The sequence below is a fragment of the Panthera leo genome, chromosome C2 (assembly GCF_018350215.1).
Source record: "Panthera leo isolate Ple1 chromosome C2, P.leo_Ple1_pat1.1, whole genome shotgun sequence".
Taxonomy (NCBI): domain Eukaryota; kingdom Metazoa; phylum Chordata; class Mammalia; order Carnivora; family Felidae; genus Panthera; species Panthera leo.
In genome coordinates, this window is record NC_056687.1 from 144,801,671 (window position 1) to 144,822,102 (window position 20,432).

Below are 20,432 nucleotides of genomic sequence, written 5' to 3' on the forward strand. Positions count from 1 at the left end.
AAGGGTTGTCCCTCTGCCTTTATTTATTATTATTTTTTTCTTTCTCTTCCTTTCTCCTTTCGTCTTCCCTCCCATGGTCTTCTGTGTTTTGTTTAGCAGGGTAGCATACCTTGCAACTTGGCAAGAAAAAAAAGAAAAGAAGGCAGCTCTTGTGGGTGTGGGGGGGGGGGGTAGATGAAGGGAAGGATAAGAAATAATCCACCGCCTGCATTTGAGTTCCCCGGGTTCAGTTCCAGCGGCAGCCAGCTGGCTGCAAAAATTGCTTTGCTATTCGAGATAGCCAGCAGAGGGAATCGGAACTTTGCTTGCAGCAGGGGTTGAAGCAGCCTTTTTTTTTTTTTTTTTTTTTTTTTTTCTTGGAGGAAATACTGCAGCCTTCTGGACTGCGTACGCTGCTCCCTGGAGAGGCTCTCTCGGTTCCACCCACCGGCTGGAAGGAGGGGAAGTGAATGAAAGGACAGGACAAGCCCCGAACACCATGTCACTCTGGGAGGGAGACAGCAGCAACTAAGCTGTACGAGGCTTTTTTTTTTTTTTTTTTCCTTTTTCTTTTTCCCTTTCTTTTTCTTTCTTTTTTTTTTTCTTTTTTCTGTTTCTTCTTTCTTTCTCTTTCTCTTTCTTTTTTTTTTTTTTTTTTTTTTCTTTTTCTTTAAGGTGGGGAAAGAGACAAACAGGAGACAGGAAGCTGATCTGCAAGGATTCGGAGTTGTGCTAAAAGGACTTTGATTTTTTTTTTCTCTCTCTCTCTTTACAAACGCTGGCAATTGACATCACTACAGACAGCCTGGTAGAGAACAAACTGCCTCATCCCAAGTGGACCCTGGCAGCTGGGGGAAGGAAGGCAAGATCTGGGGAGGCTGTGTCTGTTGGTCTTTTTTCCTACCGATACCCCTCCTTTTTTTTTTTTTTTTTTTTTTTTTTTTTTTTTTTTTTTTGGTGTGTTTCTTTTTTAAATTCTTGCTGTGTTGGAACTAGCGAGTGGTGGAAGACGAGGGATTTCTGAAGCCTCATCAGTCATCGAGACTGTCAGGAATAGTGGTTTAAGAGGAAGCTCGGCCTGGGGCACTATACCCTGTCATCCAGTTCCCTGCCTCGGAGATAAAGATTCCAGCTACATGGGCAAACGCCTGGATCAGCCACAAATGTACCCCCAGTACACTTACTACTATCCTCACTATCTCCAAACCAAGGTATGGCTCGACCCACAGTCTGGCAATCAGTGTGGTATCCTTCTGCACTTGGGATGGGAAATAGACAGGCATGTGAATTATTATTTACCTCCCCTTCCCCATCACCTCTTCCTGCTTCTTTGAAATTAGTAACATACCAAGGGAGTTAATGAGGCAGAGGAGAATATAAGAAGAAAGCAAGCCCGGGATTGTGGCTTTCTCTTTTAGGAGAGATAATAGTTTCGCTCGTGTTCTTTTGTTGTTATTTGGCAACATGAAAATGTTCCTGATATCCGTAGTAAAGTCCTTTGCAGATGGACAGGGTTGTTAGAAAGGAGATCGTAACAGTGATTATCAGGCACAAGAATACAATTTCAGGGGCTTTTCTGGTGAGCTGTTCTTTGTTTGTGGCTCTAAAAGGGTTTTTCCCACTGGATAGGACACGCCAGGGTGGGGGCAACTCAAACTTTTAATCGCTGAGTATAAAATGAAAGAAGGGTGTGGGAAGGTATAGTACAGCTGACTAAAGTCCTTTAGAGTTTGTTTGGGTGTGTTTTGTGTGTGTGTGTGTGTGGTGTGTTTTATTTGCCTTACATATTTTATTTTATATCGAGGATGAGCAAGATGCTAGAGACTGAATTTTGGAGCTTTACCATAGGTGTTCTTTACTTTTAGAAGCTCTGTTTTTCTGTGCTGGCTGCCATCAGGAGGCCTGGGTCTTGAAACGGGATGCAATGTAACTGATGATAATTGGACGTGAATTGGTTAAATACTTGAATCTTTATGTGTGTGCTCAAATGATCATTACGGGGCCAGTGGCAAGCCCACGTAACGAAGCAGTGGGCAGTGCCAGCCGTGAACTTTATCCTGCACTTCAGACATGAAAGACTCTCAGGTGTGAAATCACTGCTCCAATTTGTCAATTAAATTGGACTTGACTGGGGTGGGGGGGATGTTGGTGTAGTTACCACTTTGAACGCGTGGGTTTATTTCTATATGGATGATATTATTTTGTATTGCATTAGCCAGACTCCGCTGTCTTCTTAATAAATAAATATGCCGAGAGTGAACAAGGCGTGCCTGAGTGATCTGTGCTGTCACTAGGACTCGATGATGTGATTAGTGTTTGGTAATTCATGCTGTAGTTAGCTCTTATTTATTCTGTCTCATCAAACAATGCCTATTTGTAAACCAGACCAGGCAGCAGACTTTCAGAATTACATTAAAAATTGTTGCTTTTTTCCTTTCTTTTTCAATCGCTCTATGACTCGCCCTGCCCCTCCAAGGTCGACTCACATTGCTTTTTGCCTTTGTGAGCATTTAGTTTGTGCTGCTGCTGCTTAAATAGACCAGCCCTCCTGCTCCAGTGCCTTGAGATTTAACTCTTTAGGGGATTGGGTAGAGAATGTCGCCTGCCTTCCTTAAGGAAATGGCAAAGCAAGGACAAGTTAAAAAAAAGAAAGGAAATTTATAGTCATTTCTCATCCCCCAAAGAAACAAAAACAACAAACTCAAGGGTTCCATGAAAAATATCGGACATTCCATCCCTTTTACTCATTTGGCTAAATTTTTCCAAATGTTTCAAAATTCATGCTTTCTTTTTGGGTCTTTTTTTTTTTTTTTTCTATGAAGTATATTCAGAAAAGAAACTTCAGATAAAAATGAATGGAATAATGAAATAATTGCTTTCCTGCTTGAGATTTCTTTTAACTTATTACCATCAGGAAATAATGTGCGTATTAAGGACAGGATGCTAGATGAGCTACACTGATGGGAAGTCTGTGTGTGTGTGTGTGTGTCTGTGTGTGTGTGTGTGTGTGTGTGTGTGTTTGAGAGAGAGAGAGAAGGAGGGAGCGAAGGAGAGAGAGAGATTGGGATGAAGAGGAAAAGTGAAGTGACAGAAAAGAAGAGAGCCTAAAAAATATAGAGGGAATTAAAAACAATCTGTTTTGGGGTCCTGTGTAGTTTAGTGTTGTGTAGACAGGCAGCATCTGGATCTTGTTACTTTCAAGCTAGTCAAAGCCATCAACTTCTGGAACATTTTTAAAGAAGCTAGATCCATTAGGTGACCTGAGCTGATATTTGGGTAATCAGATCAGGGTGGTAGGGAATATAAGATCAGCTCCTTTGGCTATCCTGGTAGTTCATATTGATTATTATGTTGTAAAATTTCGACAGTGCTGTGAAGTTGTCGAATGCTGTTACGGTGGCTCTGAAATGACAGACATTAATAACATTCCTGGAAGCTGAAGATGTGAAAACGTGCCCTGGTTTGAAACGTGGGCGCACAGGGGAGGGGAAGAAGGGTCAATCATATTTTCAAATGTGGGGGCTTCCTGACAGCATGAACACTATGTAATAAAGTACCATCATGCCCCCGTGTAACATGAACACAACTAGGTTATTTCAGTATCATTTTTTTGGCTTGTTTTATGCTTATATCTTAAAATTTAATCTATAATACTTTTGAAGGAAATACATGCTGCTCATGTTTATTTGGTAAGCCCAGGTGGAATTCAGATTCTACTGTCCTTCCAGCCTTGGGTTATAGTTATAATCCATTTTTGAAATCATAGCTGTTTAAAATGATGCTGGTATATAAAGAATACTCATGGTTGATAAAAATAGAATTCTGTGGTTGACAATAAAAGTCATGTTCTGGTGACATCATAATTTAAGCTGTTGTCTAAATTCAGGTGTTTTCAACTAATCAACAAAAGCTGTTTACTGACATCATTTTGGGTTGGAGAATCTTTATGGGATCGTTACAGAACTGAAAGGTTCACTATTTATTGTATTCATTCAGAAAGTGCAAAATACTGAACCTTTTCTTTTACTTCAGTGTGTATATTGGATACAGCTGCTGTTTTATTATGATAAAACAAAATGAAAGTAGGATTTTTAAGTAAATGGAAATGTTTCTGTTTCCTCAAATGCAATTAAAGTTTTAGAAAAACTTGGGACGCTTCCCTGCCTTCTCTGCTCCTCTTATTTCCGATCAAATTAGAACCAATCCATTAACTTTGTTGCTTAAAAATAAAATATAATAATAATAGTAAGACATTTATGCTTTTCTCCCTTTGAATAATTTTCTAAATGCTTAAAACAATAGATTAGAAAAATGTACCTGTGAGTTAAATGAAAACCAGTGGCTGACTGGTGGCTAGCTATGCCTTGCAGCAGTGTTGTTCCAGAATGCTTACTCTCCAAGACCTCACGTTCAAAGTTGTCATTTGTCAATTTTCTTTTGGCCATTTTTCTTTTCCTCTCAAAAGAACCAATTTCAAAAAGTAACGTTGGTTTTGGTTAAGCAGTAAAGAAGAAATCTTGGTGACATGTTGTAATATTTATATAAGAGACATAACTGGATTAAAAAAAATCTTCATCAAAACAAATTTGCTGTTTGAAGGCCACCCAGAATAATAAGCAAATTTTAGAGAACGGGGACCAAAAAAGGGTTCATGAGCTTAATGATAATGTCTATAATGATGTTTGACTGAGTTGTAACCTAATATTTCTCAGGAATTTTGTTCTAGCCCATTCAAAGTAGCTAACCTGTTGCTTTTGCATTGTGAGAGCCAGGGTGAATTTCAATCTGAATTTGAGGTACTTTGGGGCGGTTTCTTGGCAAAACAGCTTAGTCAAACTAGGAGAAGTAAAAAGAGTGAAACATGGTCACAGCCTGGCGAACTAATATTTTGCAGCTGAGAAATAGGTATTTCTCTCATAAATGATGCTTCGAAAACTTGGGTCATCCTTCCAAAACTTTAAACTTCGTCCAGGCGCCCACAGCAAGCTTGTCCTTCCTTCTGTTTCCTTCCCCTGACCAGGTCACGACATCTCTATCAATCCAGGGCACGGTTTCTACTCACGCCGCTTTTCTATCAGCCCACTGCTTTTCCTTCTTTGGCCGTCCACTTCCCCTGAAGATCTTACAGAAATGGGTTCAGACTGTGGGACCCTATAGGGTTTTTCTGGCTGGTGGTATTCAGATTGTATTCAGAGCATGGTGTGAAGTTGGGGTCAGGTGTAAGGAGTAATTCATCAACTGCACACCGATTTCAGGCTGAGTTTCTAACCATCTGCAGCCTGGACAGCTGCCCATCTCTCAGAGTCTAGCTAGAGCCCAACTGATTGTGCCATAGAAAGAGCAAACACTTGAAACACAAAGGACTAAAGAGGAGGTGAAGGAAGAGAGAGGCTCCTAGGGGCAGAGGATATTCTCAAAGATGTAAACGTACAAATCCTTCAAAAGCAAAACAGAACAACCCCTTAACATACTTCTTGCACATGAAAATGTAGAAAATCTTGCAGAGGGAGGGAATGAGTTTAGAATTTCCTTAGTACTTCCTGCCTCAGATTTGCATTGATAGCCAGAGTTGGTAACTTGCCAGTTTTAAAACAGCCTTGAAAACTCCCAAGTTCTGTTTTCCTTTGAAAGCCTGAAACATACAAAACTGGTTTTCTAAAAATCTTCCAGCAAGAGAATTTTTAGGTACAACTCCAAATATTTCTTTTGCTTCAAGGGGGGGTAAGGTGATAATATGCAACTGTGATAAATCTTGTCTCTCTTTAGAATGTATACAATTTTAATTGGTTTTAAGTAAGAGAAAAATAGTTATAGGGGGTCACTTTCCCTTTCTAGTTGTTTTGTTTTCTTTACTCCCCCCCCCATTTTTATTATCATTGGGTTTGTCTTTTCTATAATATAGTCATTGTTTCACTAAGTTGAGTGCCTACTTAGATGGAGGAAATATGTAAAAAGTTCATGTGTTTTCTTTCTTCAGAATCATGCCAAATTCAAAGGAAACATGTAAATTTGTTCTAACCGTATCTTTGTAATGCAGTTTGCTCTTGCTTTCTCTCAATAATAGAATTAAAACTCAACATTATTTCTATGAAGTAATTAAATCTATTAGAGGGTTGGAGGTAGGGGTGATTTGCAGGGAGGGAGGCAAAAGAAGGGAAGGAGGATGTAAGTTCATCTCAGGTCTTTCTGGCTCCAGGAATTCTGGAAAGCTTCATTTTTTGCACTAATATGATTTTTACACAATCCTTTTTGACATTATCAGTCTTTTTGGCAGAGAGAGGGCTCCGTCACAATTATGCCCATGCCAAATTCTAAGAAAACCAGTCTTTTCCTTTAAGAGAAAATCTTTTTAGTGTCGGACTTCTTATTCAGAGTAAATGGTTGATGTTTATCCAAAATTGGCTTCGAGTACTACATTAAAATTGTGTTTTGTAACAGTCTCATAAGCCACAGCTGTATGTGATTAAATAGTGTAATATCAAAAGCATGTGAGAATAGACTTTTTTATGCTATAGCTTTTGCACAGCAAGAGAGCAGATGAAACTACCAGGGCAACAGTGTACTTGTGTGTCGTAATACCTGTGTCGAGGATACGCGATGCTGGTCTTTGCAGTAGTGGGAAAAATGCTAGAACTGCCTTGGACAGGATTGAAACATACACTTTCTGAAGATGGAGACAGACATATGATACCAGTTTTTAAATATAGAGTGCCATTTAATTGGAAAACCCATATTTACTGAAGGGTCTGTAACCAGTGCCATTGGAAGGGGCATCATGACTCCCAAGGAGCACCACATTCAAAGAGCCAAAGCGAAATTTCTCGTTTCTGTTTTGAAACCGTCAACTGTTTTTCTCCTGCTTTTTTTTGTTTTTATTTTTGTTTGTTTGTTTGTTTTTTGTTTTTTGGTTTTTTTTGTTTTGTTTTTTGCTACTTTAATCTGTGGAACTATTGTAAGAAAATTTTCAGGCTGTTTATCCCTAAAGATGGGTAACAAGGACCAGTAACTTAGAAAGAGCAAAATAGGCAACAGTGTGATTCTTTTTTTAAGATATTTGAAAATAGGATATTTGGTTTTCGATGCATATTGCTCTTCTGTGGCCTGTGTGAAAAAGAGCATAATTACACAAAGAGACACAACTTTTGGGTCTGTTTTTTATGGGATGTTTTACTTCAGAGTTTTTGGAAAAAAAAACAAAAACAAAAACTATTCATGAAAATGATAATCGTGAGTTTATTAGAGTTGTAAATCTATAGGATACTAATACTAATAAAAGATTTATTAGTAAGTCATTGTTTTCAGGTCCTTGAAAAAGTGTATAGGGGTGCCCGTTTTTCAGATTTCAGACACTAGAAAGCAACTTGGAAAAGGAAAAAAAAAGAAGGGTTGAGAGAGGTAACTTGGATTCTGTTTGGTTTTGTTTTTTATGTTGATATATATAGGCTGAGAATTTGTTCACATTTTAAATTTTTGTTTTTTTTTCATATAGATTTATCGGTCAGGAAGTATATACCATGTGGAATCAGCTATACGGATAAAGTTTTGTAATTCAGAACATCGATGTCTAATGGGTAACAAATTTCAAGAATATGGATAATAAATGATAAGACATGGATTCTGGTTTTGTTTTGTTTTTGGAGGGAGGGAATTCTCTGAATTGTGTGTCAACGAGTTGGTTTCTAGGTCAGGTTCTCTAAGATCTCTTCCAGGCTTAGCATTTGTGACTCTCACTTTTGAGATAAATGAGCCTGCTTTGATGCATTCGTGGTACTGGGAGATGACCTTGGTTTTGTGCCATTGGTGAGTTTTTGTTCAGCCCCCCATTGCTTTCTCCAGAGCAGATCAAATGCTGCTTTGCCGACTTTGGTGATTTGACGAATTTAACTGTCTGCATCCTTTGCCACATCTAAACCCAGTGCACCCAGAGAAACACATCCATCACCTGGGAGTGGGCGGAGAGCAATTCCCAGGGGTGGGACAGAATGACAGGCATCATTTTATCATGGCCGTTGCCGTCTTTGTTGTGGTGGTTAAAGTTTTCTCCTTTGGGTAAAATTAGAGCTTGTCCAAAGCCTCGATGGTGACAGTGTGATGCTTTACTTTTCCTCATTTAACTTCCTCTCTGCAGGTTGTATAAGAACTGAATGGTTAGGCATATGTTTGGCCTAACCAGTTGGGGTAATGAAGGCAGTAGGACTGCCTCATTAAAGTCCTGACACCCCTAGTTTTATGAATGAAACCAGGAGCTAGTGTCAATGTGGAAATGACAAATCGATAGATGAAACACTATTTTGACTGGAGTTTGCAAATCCTTGAAATCCCCGAATTTCTGAATAGTACCCTTTAAAGCATGGGAAATAAATACTATAGTAACTATAGTGTATGGTATTATATGAGGAAAGGAATAACATCTTTAGGACACAGAAGCAAGACCGTTATCCTTTCCTCTTTTTCTTGCCAGATACCCTTCTTATTCTCAAAGAAGTCCCTGTTAGATGCATTCATGAAAGTTTGTAGAACCTTGAATTTTGTTTTTATGAGTGATAACCAAATAGAAAAAATAGACTTGAATGCATATATAGTCAAGCCAACCCTTATAACGTCCTGTCCTGTTGTGTGGAAAGTAAGGCACAATGGAAGAAACAAACAAATCTTACTATATTCTAAATGTCAGTAGTAATGGTTTGGGGTACTGATTTTTAATTTGTTCCAGAATTAGCTTTCCTATCATTATATTGTACTGTTAAGAAATTGTCGTACATCACACTTTATATGCTAGATACGATCTTTTGGTTATTTCAGTCTTAGCTGATAGTTTTCAAGCTGAATATGGATCATGCATAGAATTTAAGGAGGATTTTTGAGAAGTCTTTCTATTTTTATCTCATGTACTGCTGTCTATTTATCTTACTCATATTGCTGATTGATGATGATTTAATGAAAAGGAAAATGGAAAACAGAATGCTAACTATCTGGGTTTCTGGAACTGGTTAAGATACCTTGAAGGCTTTTCTTACGTATGTGAGTCATAGTTGAAACTATTATCAGTGTCTTGTAAACTCTCAGTTGCCCCTTTTAAAACTTACCACTCACACAAACTGGACAGTGGCACCCTGAATACCACTTATGCTAAGCTAACTTAACACTCAAGCAAATATACTTTTATACTCCCAAGTAGTTTCGAGTAGATGAAGTATTTGAAGGATTGTGTACAACGCTTGGAATAAAATTTCAGAGATTGTTTTCTAGTGTATCATACAAAAAACCATACGATATACCTGTGATGTTTACTTTCTTCTCAGGAGATGAGAAAAACACAGTTTTTTGTTTGTTTGTTTGTTTGTTTGTTTGTTTTTTAACTTGGCGCTAGTCTCTTGAAGGGTTGTGACGGCTCCTGAATTATCCTTGGTCTTGGCTTTCAGCCCCTAGGCCTCTTGTCTGTTGCTGTCCGTGACAATTGAACCATTAGAAATTAAGATATTGTGTTTCAATTTAAGGCAAGGAATTCTGAAAATAATAAAATTCTGATGTTCTTTTTAAAATTTATTCCAAAAGATTAACCACTGCCTTCAAACTTCCTTATTTATCTGTTAGGACAACTTGATTTCATCATAACAATGGCGAGTTTTCCCTTCCCGCCTTATTCTTGTTTTCGTGTTTAACTTCGTTAATAGGCTGGAAAAAGATAAAGGAAAAAAATCAGAAGGGATAGGTCAATGACCATGGAAGAATTTCTCTCCAAGTTTAGTGGCTTCCTTTAACAATGGGAAAGGTGAAAGGTCATTTTAAAACTCTCATATTTTCTGGACAGTCCTAGAAGCCACCATCTCACAAACTTAACAGACATATTAAAGGGCATTAATATTCCCCATCAAAATAGATTTCTTTTGTTTTTTGCAATAAAATATTTAAAGAGTTTTTATAATTTTGCTGCCCAAACTCAAGTGCAAGTAAATAGATTTATCTCGCCTGCGAAATTGCGGCTGGCATCTGGCATACAGGAGTATGCATCTAACATACAGATTTTCTTGAGTACAAAGATTATCAAAGGAATAAGTGGAACCATGAATAGAGTTGACAGTGACTTGTATGTTGTTGATATGTAAACAAATGTTTATTACTTTGGTTTCATAGTTTTCTTTTTAGTTTGGAGGTGATGCATTTTTTTCATCTTGTCAGTGTTTTTGTGGGTCCCTACAGTGGTCAGAAAGCCTGAAAAGCTGGCCATGTCTCTACCTATCGTGACCTTTTGGCATTTAAGATATCTCTGTATTTTAGTAATCCCAAATTTCCGGGGCGGGACACGTGGTAGAACAGCACAGTGTATCGGAAAATGTCATTAACATTCTTTGGCTAAAATATGTCAAAAGTAGACACATTGGATTGACCTTTGGCAGCAAAGACAGCCGAGAGTTCCAGATCTGGGTGCCAGGTTCACAGAAGTTTTTTCATTGTGCAATTGGTGGAATTGTTTACCAATTGGAAAGAAATAGAGCTTGGATGTAACAGGTGTTTCCCTGGGCTTCCAGCTTAAGGGTACAGGCAGGAGGCAAATCAATGGCATAATATGTACTTTATGGCATAATCTTTCTAAATTCTTCTGTCTGGAAATTGGGTCATGGTTTTGCTGTGTGTATTAAAACTTCCACCTCCTCCTGTTTCTCAGGGCCATAGTTGTTCTCTTGGTGTGCAAAGGTCCCTCTTAGCCCTATGGAATCCATGTACTTTTTACAGAACATATGTATCTACATGTGTGCACCCTCCAACCAGATCTATCATTACTTGCACTGGTGTTGGGCACACTGAAGATACTTCAGCCCTGAGCCTCACGTGATAGCTTCCTCCATATTCATTCTTGTCCCAGTGATACAAGACAGTCAGGATCCCAGGCCCAGGGCATGATCATTTTCTCCCAACTTGAGAAGGATTTTTTTTTTCTTTCTCTAACTTCACACATACACTCATACCTAAAAATTCATTCCCTTCCCCAATCTTCCAGGGAGAATTCTCACAATCACCTGATGTTTGGATTTTCTACCTAATTACTCAATTTTTCTTCCCAGCTCTCTGGCTAGATCTCACTGAATTTCATTAGCAGATTCAAGGAATCAGTTTTGATTTAGCTCTCTCACATATAACACACTCACACACTTCTGGAAACTTTAAGGATTATTTCAATGGTTCTGATTTTTCACTGAGGCTGAATGACCAGGGGGGAATGTGGAGAGGCAAAGTGGTCTCAAGGTGACATATATGTGTTCTTTCCATATCTTTTTTTTCTTTTCTGCTAGTTGGTAGTAAAAAAGAGACAAGTCTCACTGAAGTACAGGTAACTGATAATTTCCATTTCTTTCAAAAGAACTCTATCTTCCCATGATCTGAGGTATACTGATAATATATTATACAAGTTACATACCCACCCTCTTTTTCCTGTTATTTTTGATAGCATCTTTTAGAAATCTTATTGATCAATTGATTCTAATTTTCCCCCCAAATAATTTCTTAATAATTGTTTATACTGTGGGATTTCTAATGATCTTCAAAGCTTTCAGTGATGAGGCTGTCAATAGTATGGTGGAAAAAAAATGACAGTTCTGAAATTTTAATTTAACTAGTGATTTATGAGAAGCCCCAAGACAGAGAAAACAAAGAAAAGAAGAAACAGAAATTAGAAAAGCTAAGATCTTATTCTACGTTTCAAATTTCTGGAATTTGACCATATGTTTTCCTTTCCAAAAGCAAACAATAAGAACTCTTTGGCAAGGAAAATACAGTTTACAAATCAAAGAACCATCGTTAGGGAAAACTGTAATGTGAAGATAGAACTTGATATGGAAGAGTCATATAGTTGAGGCTTTTGGTGTCTTGTAGAAAAAAAAAAAAATCAATGCTTATGAGGGCAAACTTAGTGCTTTGTTTGGGTTTTGCATGTGGAGGCATTCAGTAACCTCCAAGCACTTGCTTTATTTGTTCTGACTTCCCATCACTAGTTCTCAGAACCTGGATAAAAGCTTTATTAATGTTTTTGATTGGAAACAGGAGTATTTTTCAGAAAGTCTTTGGAATCAAAATTTAACACATATTTAGGCATTTCTATATATAAAATGTTCCTCTGACATCCATCCATACTTGAAAATACAATCATGAGTGAAGCTCCTAATATACATTGTTCAGTGTGGAAAGGATCTGGCTTTGAGAGGAGGAGAAACAGCATAAATGGTAAAACCAGAAAACTTGTATTGGCATGAGGACCACACAGTGCAAAGTACTCACCAGACAGGAGTGCTGTTTGTGGGCCATGAATGACCCAGAGATCCACAGAGGAGTTGAACTGAGAATGTGTGTGCAATCACACTTCCATGCTCTATACTCTCAGCACATGCATATGTTAGAATCCTGGGTCCTGGTGAAAAGAGAGTCTGGGTTTCAACATGGTCACTGAGGGGTTTAGGGCAATCGAGGTCCAAGAAAGATTAGCTATTCTTGTTACTCATAGGCCATCTTTTCTGCCAAGTTCATTTGCCTCACATCCCCATCCCTGTTCCATTTAGGGTGGCTGTCTGACGTGACCTTGCTTGCACGTTAAGTCATCTACGTTTCCCTGACTTTCCCAGACTGTCCCTCCTGGGGAACTAATTCTTTTCTTTCTGTACCACAGCTTCTTTCCCACTTGCCCATTCCTGCTCAGGTTCCTCCTCCTATCTCAGGTTTTCAGCTATGAATTTATTTCCCTTCTTAGCCTCCTTGCCTTTAGCTGCTAAACTTCTATATCCTCCTTCCTGTTCTCTTAGCTTCCTGTCCCTCTTACCGTTTTTAGTTCTTGATTCCCCCACCTCATTTCTTTGCAAGGTAGAATGGGAATGGGTTTTGACTTTCTTCCTTCTGTGCTTGGTCATGAATTTATTTTTGGCGTTTTGAATACACCTGTACTCCTCATATCTGTGTCAGGATTAGTCTTGAACCCCCGTGGACTAGGGCCATGGGGTCTTCATCTGTGAGTGTCCTGCAGTGGCCAATAGAGTGCCACTGAGTGCATAATGCAGTGCAGACTGAGTGCATAATGAAAGGTTTTCAGAATGTGTTAATCTATGTCTTGTGAATTAGTCCATTGCTGAAAACCAGAGTTGCTCTTTATCTCAGTGACGCTTTGTGTCAAAGGCATTTTGCGTATCAGAAGTAAGTCTTGTTAAAGCATCTTTCTTGACATATACAAATTGATGCAATCTCTCCCTGCCTCACCTGCCTCACCCCCACCCCACAAAACAAGTGGGCCACCAGGCTAGGCACCCTAGGACTGTTGGCTGGAGTTGGTTTACATTTCTAGCTCATGGGACACACTATGATAGCAGAGGTGAGCTAAGCCAGAAACTGCAATAGAAAAAGAAAAGAAGAAAAAAGGAAAGGAGAAGGGAGGGGGGAGAAGAAGGAAAAAGAAAGAAAGAAAGAAAGAAAGAAAGAAAGAAAGAAAGAAAGGAGGGGGGAGAAGAAGAATTAAAAAAAAAAAAAAAAGCACAGGAAAACTGCCACAGCGTTGCATTCCAAGATGCTGGCAAGAGCATCCGAGTATGTGCCAATGCAGGGAGGGGCCGAGTGGATTTCAAAGGCAGTCTGAGTAGCTAGTATTTGGAACTTGGGGATGAGAGTAAGCAAGTAGGTCAGGACTAAATGGTAGTGATGGTGGTTTGGAGGGAGTAAGAGAGGCCATTCCTGAGCAGTTGCCAAAAATATCAGCTTGTGTGTGCGGCTTCCTCTCTTGGGTTGGCAGAAAGTTGGACATATGAGGAGGTGAACTTAGCTCAAGGGGATAGGAGATGGATGGAGTGTTATGCCCTTCTCCTTCTTTGCCCGCTTTACCATTCGGGGGATCTTGAGTCTATTAGCCATACATCATCTATCCATGCCACGTAACGGTCCACAACAATGCTGACATGGATTTTTTTTCACTCAAAACTTGAAAAGACCACTTTGAAGATCAGACGAGAATGCCAAAATTCCTACTTTGGAAAGAGGACTCTATATACCTTCCCTATACAATTAACTAAGGAGGCATAAAGATATGTCTAAAGTAATGATAGATGATATAAGATAGGATTTTGATGAAAACTTCAAAGCCTTTCTCACCAAGGAATGTATGAGAACAGTAACCTAGTTGTGGTTAAGGGAACAAACTGTGTTTTTGGTTTGGACGCCTCTTGATTTTTCCTAGTTGCCCTGATTCTCTTCTGTTTGTTATGTGTTTTTTTTCTTTTTTCTTGCGTCAAGTTTCTTATTACCATTTTCGCAAAATATAGTTTCTATATATGTAATTCCTCCACACCTGGTAAATTTTTCTTTTGCAAGGTAATCCTACTCATTTCATCTAATGAAACCATTCAAAATGTCAAATGAATGTTAGTAATCTCTTTCAGCACAACACATCATTCTGTCAGAACTCTCAGACATAACCAATATTGATAAGAAAATCCCACGGGTCCTTCTATGGCATTCTTTATGTCCGTGCAAACATACAATCATATCTGTGATACATGAGATGATACCTAACAGGTTATTTTGCTTCTTTTCTGAGTGAATTGCATACTTTGTGACATATTCACCGACTCATTAGACATACATCTGTTTTTTTTTTTTTTTTTTGCACCACATATTATGCATGCGATACTCATTGATGGGCGTGATTTTTTTTTTTTTTTGCCACTGTTTTGTCATTATGAAGAATGCTATAGTATATGTACAAGGTACTCATTTAAATTTTGAAGATCGAATCAATGATCTTCTGAAGCGGGTTTGCTTCCCTTTGAACACTCCCTTTCAACACTAAAAAAATGTCTTGATGAGTTTCCTCTTATACAAGGATTACCCTCTCTGCTTGGATTCCTGAACCAAAGACCCTGCATTCTGCAAGACCAGCCTGCCCCTTTGTGTTTTGGTGATAAGGGTTATAATCTCCTTTTGGTGGGAAGACGGTCTTCCTGACTGAGGTCTGAGCTGGAAGGGAATGTCTCACTGTTGGGCAGAAGCAGAAATGTCTTATTTTCCTGTGACACCGGAATTGGGATCCCAACAGGTGCCTGGGATCAGCAGGGTTACCATTTCAGTGCTTCTCAGCCATTGTTTTTTTGTGGGCTGTCCTTGTGTTTCAGGCTAATTTTCTTTGCCGCCTCATATTCTAAGTTGAAGGAACAACCGCAGACAACAACAGCTTTAAGCAGCCCAAATCTTCCTATTTGATTGGATCCCACTGAGGCATTTTTGTCCTAGAGTAAATATTTTGCCCAAGGGTTTGGGCATCAGGATTTTTCTTTTTGCATTATTATCTTGGGAACACTGCAAACTGTATTTTGTGATAGCCCTTATGTGTTGGACTTGTTTGGTGCTACTTGACCATAGGGGAAATGTCATGGTACGTTAATTGAGCTGGAAAAAGTGACTGTGGAAAATCTAATCAATCTAGGTGAAATCTGATTTTATTTTATTTTCCCCTGTACTTGTCCTGTTTCTTACTTCCAGTATCAATTTTAATTAAAGTCAAAATATGGCAAAAGAAAGAATAAAACAAAAGTTCACCTATAGAAGATGCTATGCTGGACTTATCTAGAAATACTTACTGACCAAAATCTGTCTAGAAGTCAGTGGACCATACAGCTTCACCATTTGTGTTTTCCACCAGAAAAGTTAGATCAAGGGCACATATTTCTAATACTTAATTCTCTTCCACATACTCACATTTCATAGAACTAAGTACACCTTTCAGAGTTTGATGGCCAAGTTTCATGTACTTCTTTGGAAACTTGGAGTTTTCCTAAACATGAAAAAAGTCATGCTAGGATGACTTTTTTCTTTTACTTTGATGTATGCGAGGTGGGATAGGGAGCTTATGGTTCAGTATACCAGAGCCAATTTAGCATTTTCCCATTTTACAAATAGAATTCTCAGCATTTTTCACCATGCTTGAAAATCAACAGTGTACCATACTTCATATAGATTAGTGCAAGTAGAGCATTTTTTAAAGTCTAGAAAAAGAATTTAATGATCAGAAATGACAGCAGCACTTTGGTCAGGTGAAAAGACTAAGTTCTGGAAGGCCAGTGCTTTTATTCTCGAACTTGTTTTAATGCCATTTCCCCAGGGTTTCCTTACCTTTTCACATTTCAGTTTCCTGCCATTTCTTCCCATCACAGGAATATTTAGTTATTTGATAAGATGTCTTGACGATCAATATTAGACTACTAGTAATGTGTTTCAGTGTTCTGGAAAGAATGCCAATATATTAACGTATTATGAAGATGGTAAAATATAAATAAGAACCATTAACTCCAAGCGATTGTTATTAGTGATAATGATAAGGAGAGGGTGACTGAAAGGCCCAGAATTGACTTGATGCATGAGGATAATGGAGGACGAATCCTTGCGATAGCTCAGATCAATGCTATTCATTGAAACATTTCTTTGCACTTCCATTGTGTTTCTCTGGCATCCATCTCTGCAATCAGCTGGATTGAAATCATGTAGAGAGCTCCGCTTCCAATATTTCTCAGACTTCTTACATGAATTTTTCTTTTTTTATTGTTGTTTTATTTTGGAAAGCAATGCAAGCCTGTCTCGGCGCTCTGTAGAAAACTCACCCTGCAGTCTGAGATGAATCTATCGGGGAATTGTCTGGTTTACGTCGCTGTATTTCACAATACTTGCACTTTCCTCATTTAAGTTCCCAGGACGCCTTTTGTCCCCTAAAGTAACTAAATTAGAGGAGGGAATGGGGTGTTATTTTCTGACAGCCAGCTTTTATAGTGTCAGCTCTTGCTTCCCTAGAGCTAAGCCTCATGTTTAAAAATGCTTTCGGTGAGGTCAGCACTGGTTCTGGGTGTGGCATTGGGTTTTATCTAGATAACTGTCAAGAGTATTCATTGGGGAATGGAAGGACTGAGTTTTGTTTTACTTTCTCCAGCCGACATTGAATTTTCAAATATCTTTCAAACTTTTTCACGTGTAGCATTACTAAACTTAAAGATTACCCCTGTGTTAATCTTCTTCTAACTCCAATGGCCACGCTTACCATGCTCTTCATGCTCAAAAACCAAGGGCCATCTCAAAGGTCTTCAAGCTCTGTGACCCTCAATCCTTGTTTGGCATACAGTAAGTGCTCAATAAGTAATATCAATTAACTACATGGAAGTCGCTGCTCCGTTTCCTAAACTCTAATAACACTGATAGACACTCTCTGGAGCTTAAACCATTTTTTTCTTGCCTTCAGTATATCTCACTAGCTACCAGAGAAAATAATTCTGGTAGGACCTTTCTGGTCCTACCACAATGATTTTCACATAGTCAGTGCTACTCGGTATTTACTGAGGAAAGAACAGATGGCTTCACTCTCTAAACACCCTTTAGGGGCGCCTGGGTGGCGCAGTCGGTTGAGCATCCATCCGACTTCAGCTCAGGTCACGATCTCGCAGTTCGTGAGTTCGAGCCCCGCGTCGGGCTCTGGGCTGATGGCTCAGAGCCTGGAGCCTGCTTCCGATTCTGTGTCTCCCTCCCTCTCTGCCCGTCCCCCGTTCATGCTTTGTCTCTCTCTGTCTCAAAAATAAATAAACATTAAAAAAAATTAAAAAAAAAATACCCTTTAACTGATTTTATCATTTTCAGGAAAGTATAATGAAACCTACTCCATACTTATCTATGTTTCTCTTACAGTTTTCTTTTTTTACTTTTTAATTTCAGAATAGCATTTCACTTTCAGTTCCAAAGGCACTGACATAAAACTAGGGAAAAAATATAAAAGTGAAATTCTCCTCAAGGTGTTTGGCTTTTTTTTTTTCTTCTGTAAAGTATTTGCTTGCTTCTTACTTATTCACATGTTTACTTTCATGTCAACATTGACTTAGGCAAAAAACCAGAGTATATTTGTACATTTGAGTACAAATGTAACTGAGTACATTTGCTTTCTCCTATACCTTTGTGTATTTTCCGTCTGAAGGAGTTTTGTAAAAGAGGGAAATAAGATTTTCCAGTGTGCGTTGTTGAATGACAATATCTTGCAGTCCAGTTCTGTGTTCATTTGTTTCATATCCTAGAGTTATTAAGAATGGATTTGGAACTTGGAATTTCAGAATGGGAAATAAAATATATCAATGCATCATGTTCATGGAGCTATTTCTTGGGTTGGTCCTGTATAGGGTGGTCTGGACAAGACAGAACGAGGTTATAATGTTATTCTTGCTCTTCAGAAGTTAATTTATTTGAGGAAACAGAGGAGACACATGGCACAGAGGGAAAAATTAAATGCTAAATTGTGTGACATTGACTCACAGTGAAAAGAAAAGATGAGAGCTGTTTGGGCAGGAAGAGCCATGAAGGAAGAAGAGAGTCTTGGGTCAGTCTTGAAGTAGACAGAGGAATTGGACGTATGGCATATTGGTTAAAGTTGGGGAAGGATGGGAGGGATTCCTGCTAGAATAAGGTAGGAACGTAACACAGGCATGCTGTTGGAATTGAGGGGAGACAGGATAGTGGGCAGACAGACTTAGCTGGAACAGAGAGTTTGAGAGGGAACAGTTAAGATAGCCAGAGTATAGCCTTACAGAAAGGCCTTAAGAGGTCAGGAAAGAAAAAAAGGGAATAATTATTTAATCATTGTACAGGGAGTGGTTTCATACACTTCATTCCAAAGGCATAAACCTTAAGTGAAAATAATGACAGATTGGAACTTCATTTTTGTTTTTAGGAGATTCCTGCATTTTGACTAGAGAAGTATTTACACATTTTCAACGAGAAAAAACCCTATCATAATGTACAATAATGAGCAAATAAATACTCTTGTAGAAAAAGGTTTGCTGCATTACATTGCAAAGGTTTGACTCTCTAAATATAAAATATGCTCCTACTAGTTACTGAATAAGAAAAAAAAAAAAAAAAAGGAAAGAACTCCCATAATAAAAGGGATAAAAATTCGTAAGTGAAGAAATAGAACTAGCTATCAAACATTCAAAAGTATGTCACTAATGATCAAAGATATGAGGGTTAAAATTACAGTGAGATATTATTTTCACCAGCTAGATTTTTTAAAAGTTAAATATATTCTAACAACCAGGGTAGATAGAGGTATAGGGAGGCAGCCATTCCCACACACTGTCATAATTAGGGAAATAGTAACAGATAAGGAGAGTTTAGGCCTCAGTTTGGCATAATGGATCAAAGGCCTTAAATATGTACATGCCCTATTATACAGCAAGTCTAATTACAGAAATGCCTGCTCAAAGTATATATGCACAAAGGTGCTTATTACAGGGATGCTTTTAATAGAGAAGATTGTAAGCAATCTAAATGTCCATCAATAGGGAGTGCATTCCATAAACGGTGTTATGTCTTTACAAAGAACCACTATGCAGCCATGGAATCAATGAATATGGATATATTGACTAGAGGAAATGACATATTGTTAGGTATTAAAAACTATAAAAGTGTTATAATATGGTTCCAAACCTATCTTTAAAATCTGTGTGTACATATGTGTGCATGTGTAGGTTTGTGTCTGTGTTTATTTGTTCCTAGAAACAACAAGGGAAAGGGTTTTTCTGGATTTTTAGAGTTATAAGCATTTTTATTAAAAAATTTTTTTTATAAAGGTAGTTCTGTATTTTTTAAAGTGTTTATTTTTGAGAGAGAGACAGAACATGAGTTGGGTGGGGGTGGGGGGCAGAGAGAGAGGGAGACACAGAATCTGAAGCAGGCTCCAGGCTCTGAGCTGTCAGCACGGAGCCCAACACGGGGCTTGAACCCATGAACCATGAGATCATGACCTGAGCCAAAGGCAGATGCTTAATCAACTGAGCCACCCAGGTTAGAAGCATTTTTAAATGCTTTTGAATATGAACCGATGATCATTGCAAGTAATTAACACTAGAAATTCAGTTGTTTCCAAGAAGTAATAATAATGTATTAAGAGGAAACCAAGCCAACAAGTAAGGATCTTGATGCAGTTAGTAGAAGAAAGCCACGGAAAACTGTTTAATTGAGAGGGAACCAATGTAAAGGAGCTGGGAATGCTTTGAATTGATTACTAGTATTTTGCAAGATGCCGTGCAGCAGGAAGGTTTCATTTAGGAAGTCGAGCTAACCCAGAGTGGGCATAGACAGGAAAGCAGAGAACAACAGGGACCAGAGAAAGGCCAGTGTGGTGTAGGTGGCATTAAGACCGGAGAAAGGTGTCTGAGAATCCTCTGAAGATAAGGATGATGATCTTGTTTCAAATATGATACCTTTGAGGTGACAGTGGGACACCCCTATGAAGATGTGCTTTAGGCAAGGAGAAAGAAGTAAAGCAAGATATGAATCCTATGGCAAACACATTTAAGTGTCATCTACATGAAGGTGACATTTGGAGTGGTAAGTGTGGATGAGGCCCCCAGAGTGAGGACAAAGCATCAGTTGTGGAGGGGGCTGACAGAGAGAGAGCT

General features: G+C 38.6%; 1 protein-coding gene across 8 annotated transcripts in view; it reads left to right on the top strand.

Annotated features, from left to right (window-relative positions):
* Positions 1-613: 613 nt before the first annotated feature.
* RBMS3 (RNA binding motif single stranded interacting protein 3) overlaps positions 614-20,432 on the top strand; it is a 702,269-nt gene continuing 682,450 nt past the window's right edge. For all 8 annotated transcript variants that reach the window (XM_042955148.1, XM_042955152.1, XM_042955154.1 and 5 more), the window contains exon 1: positions 614-1,190. In XM_042955148.1, coding sequence (XP_042811082.1) covers positions 1,116-1,190 — 75 coding nt within the window. In that variant the 5' untranslated portion in view covers positions 614-1,115. The remainder of the gene's footprint in view (positions 1,191-20,432) is intronic.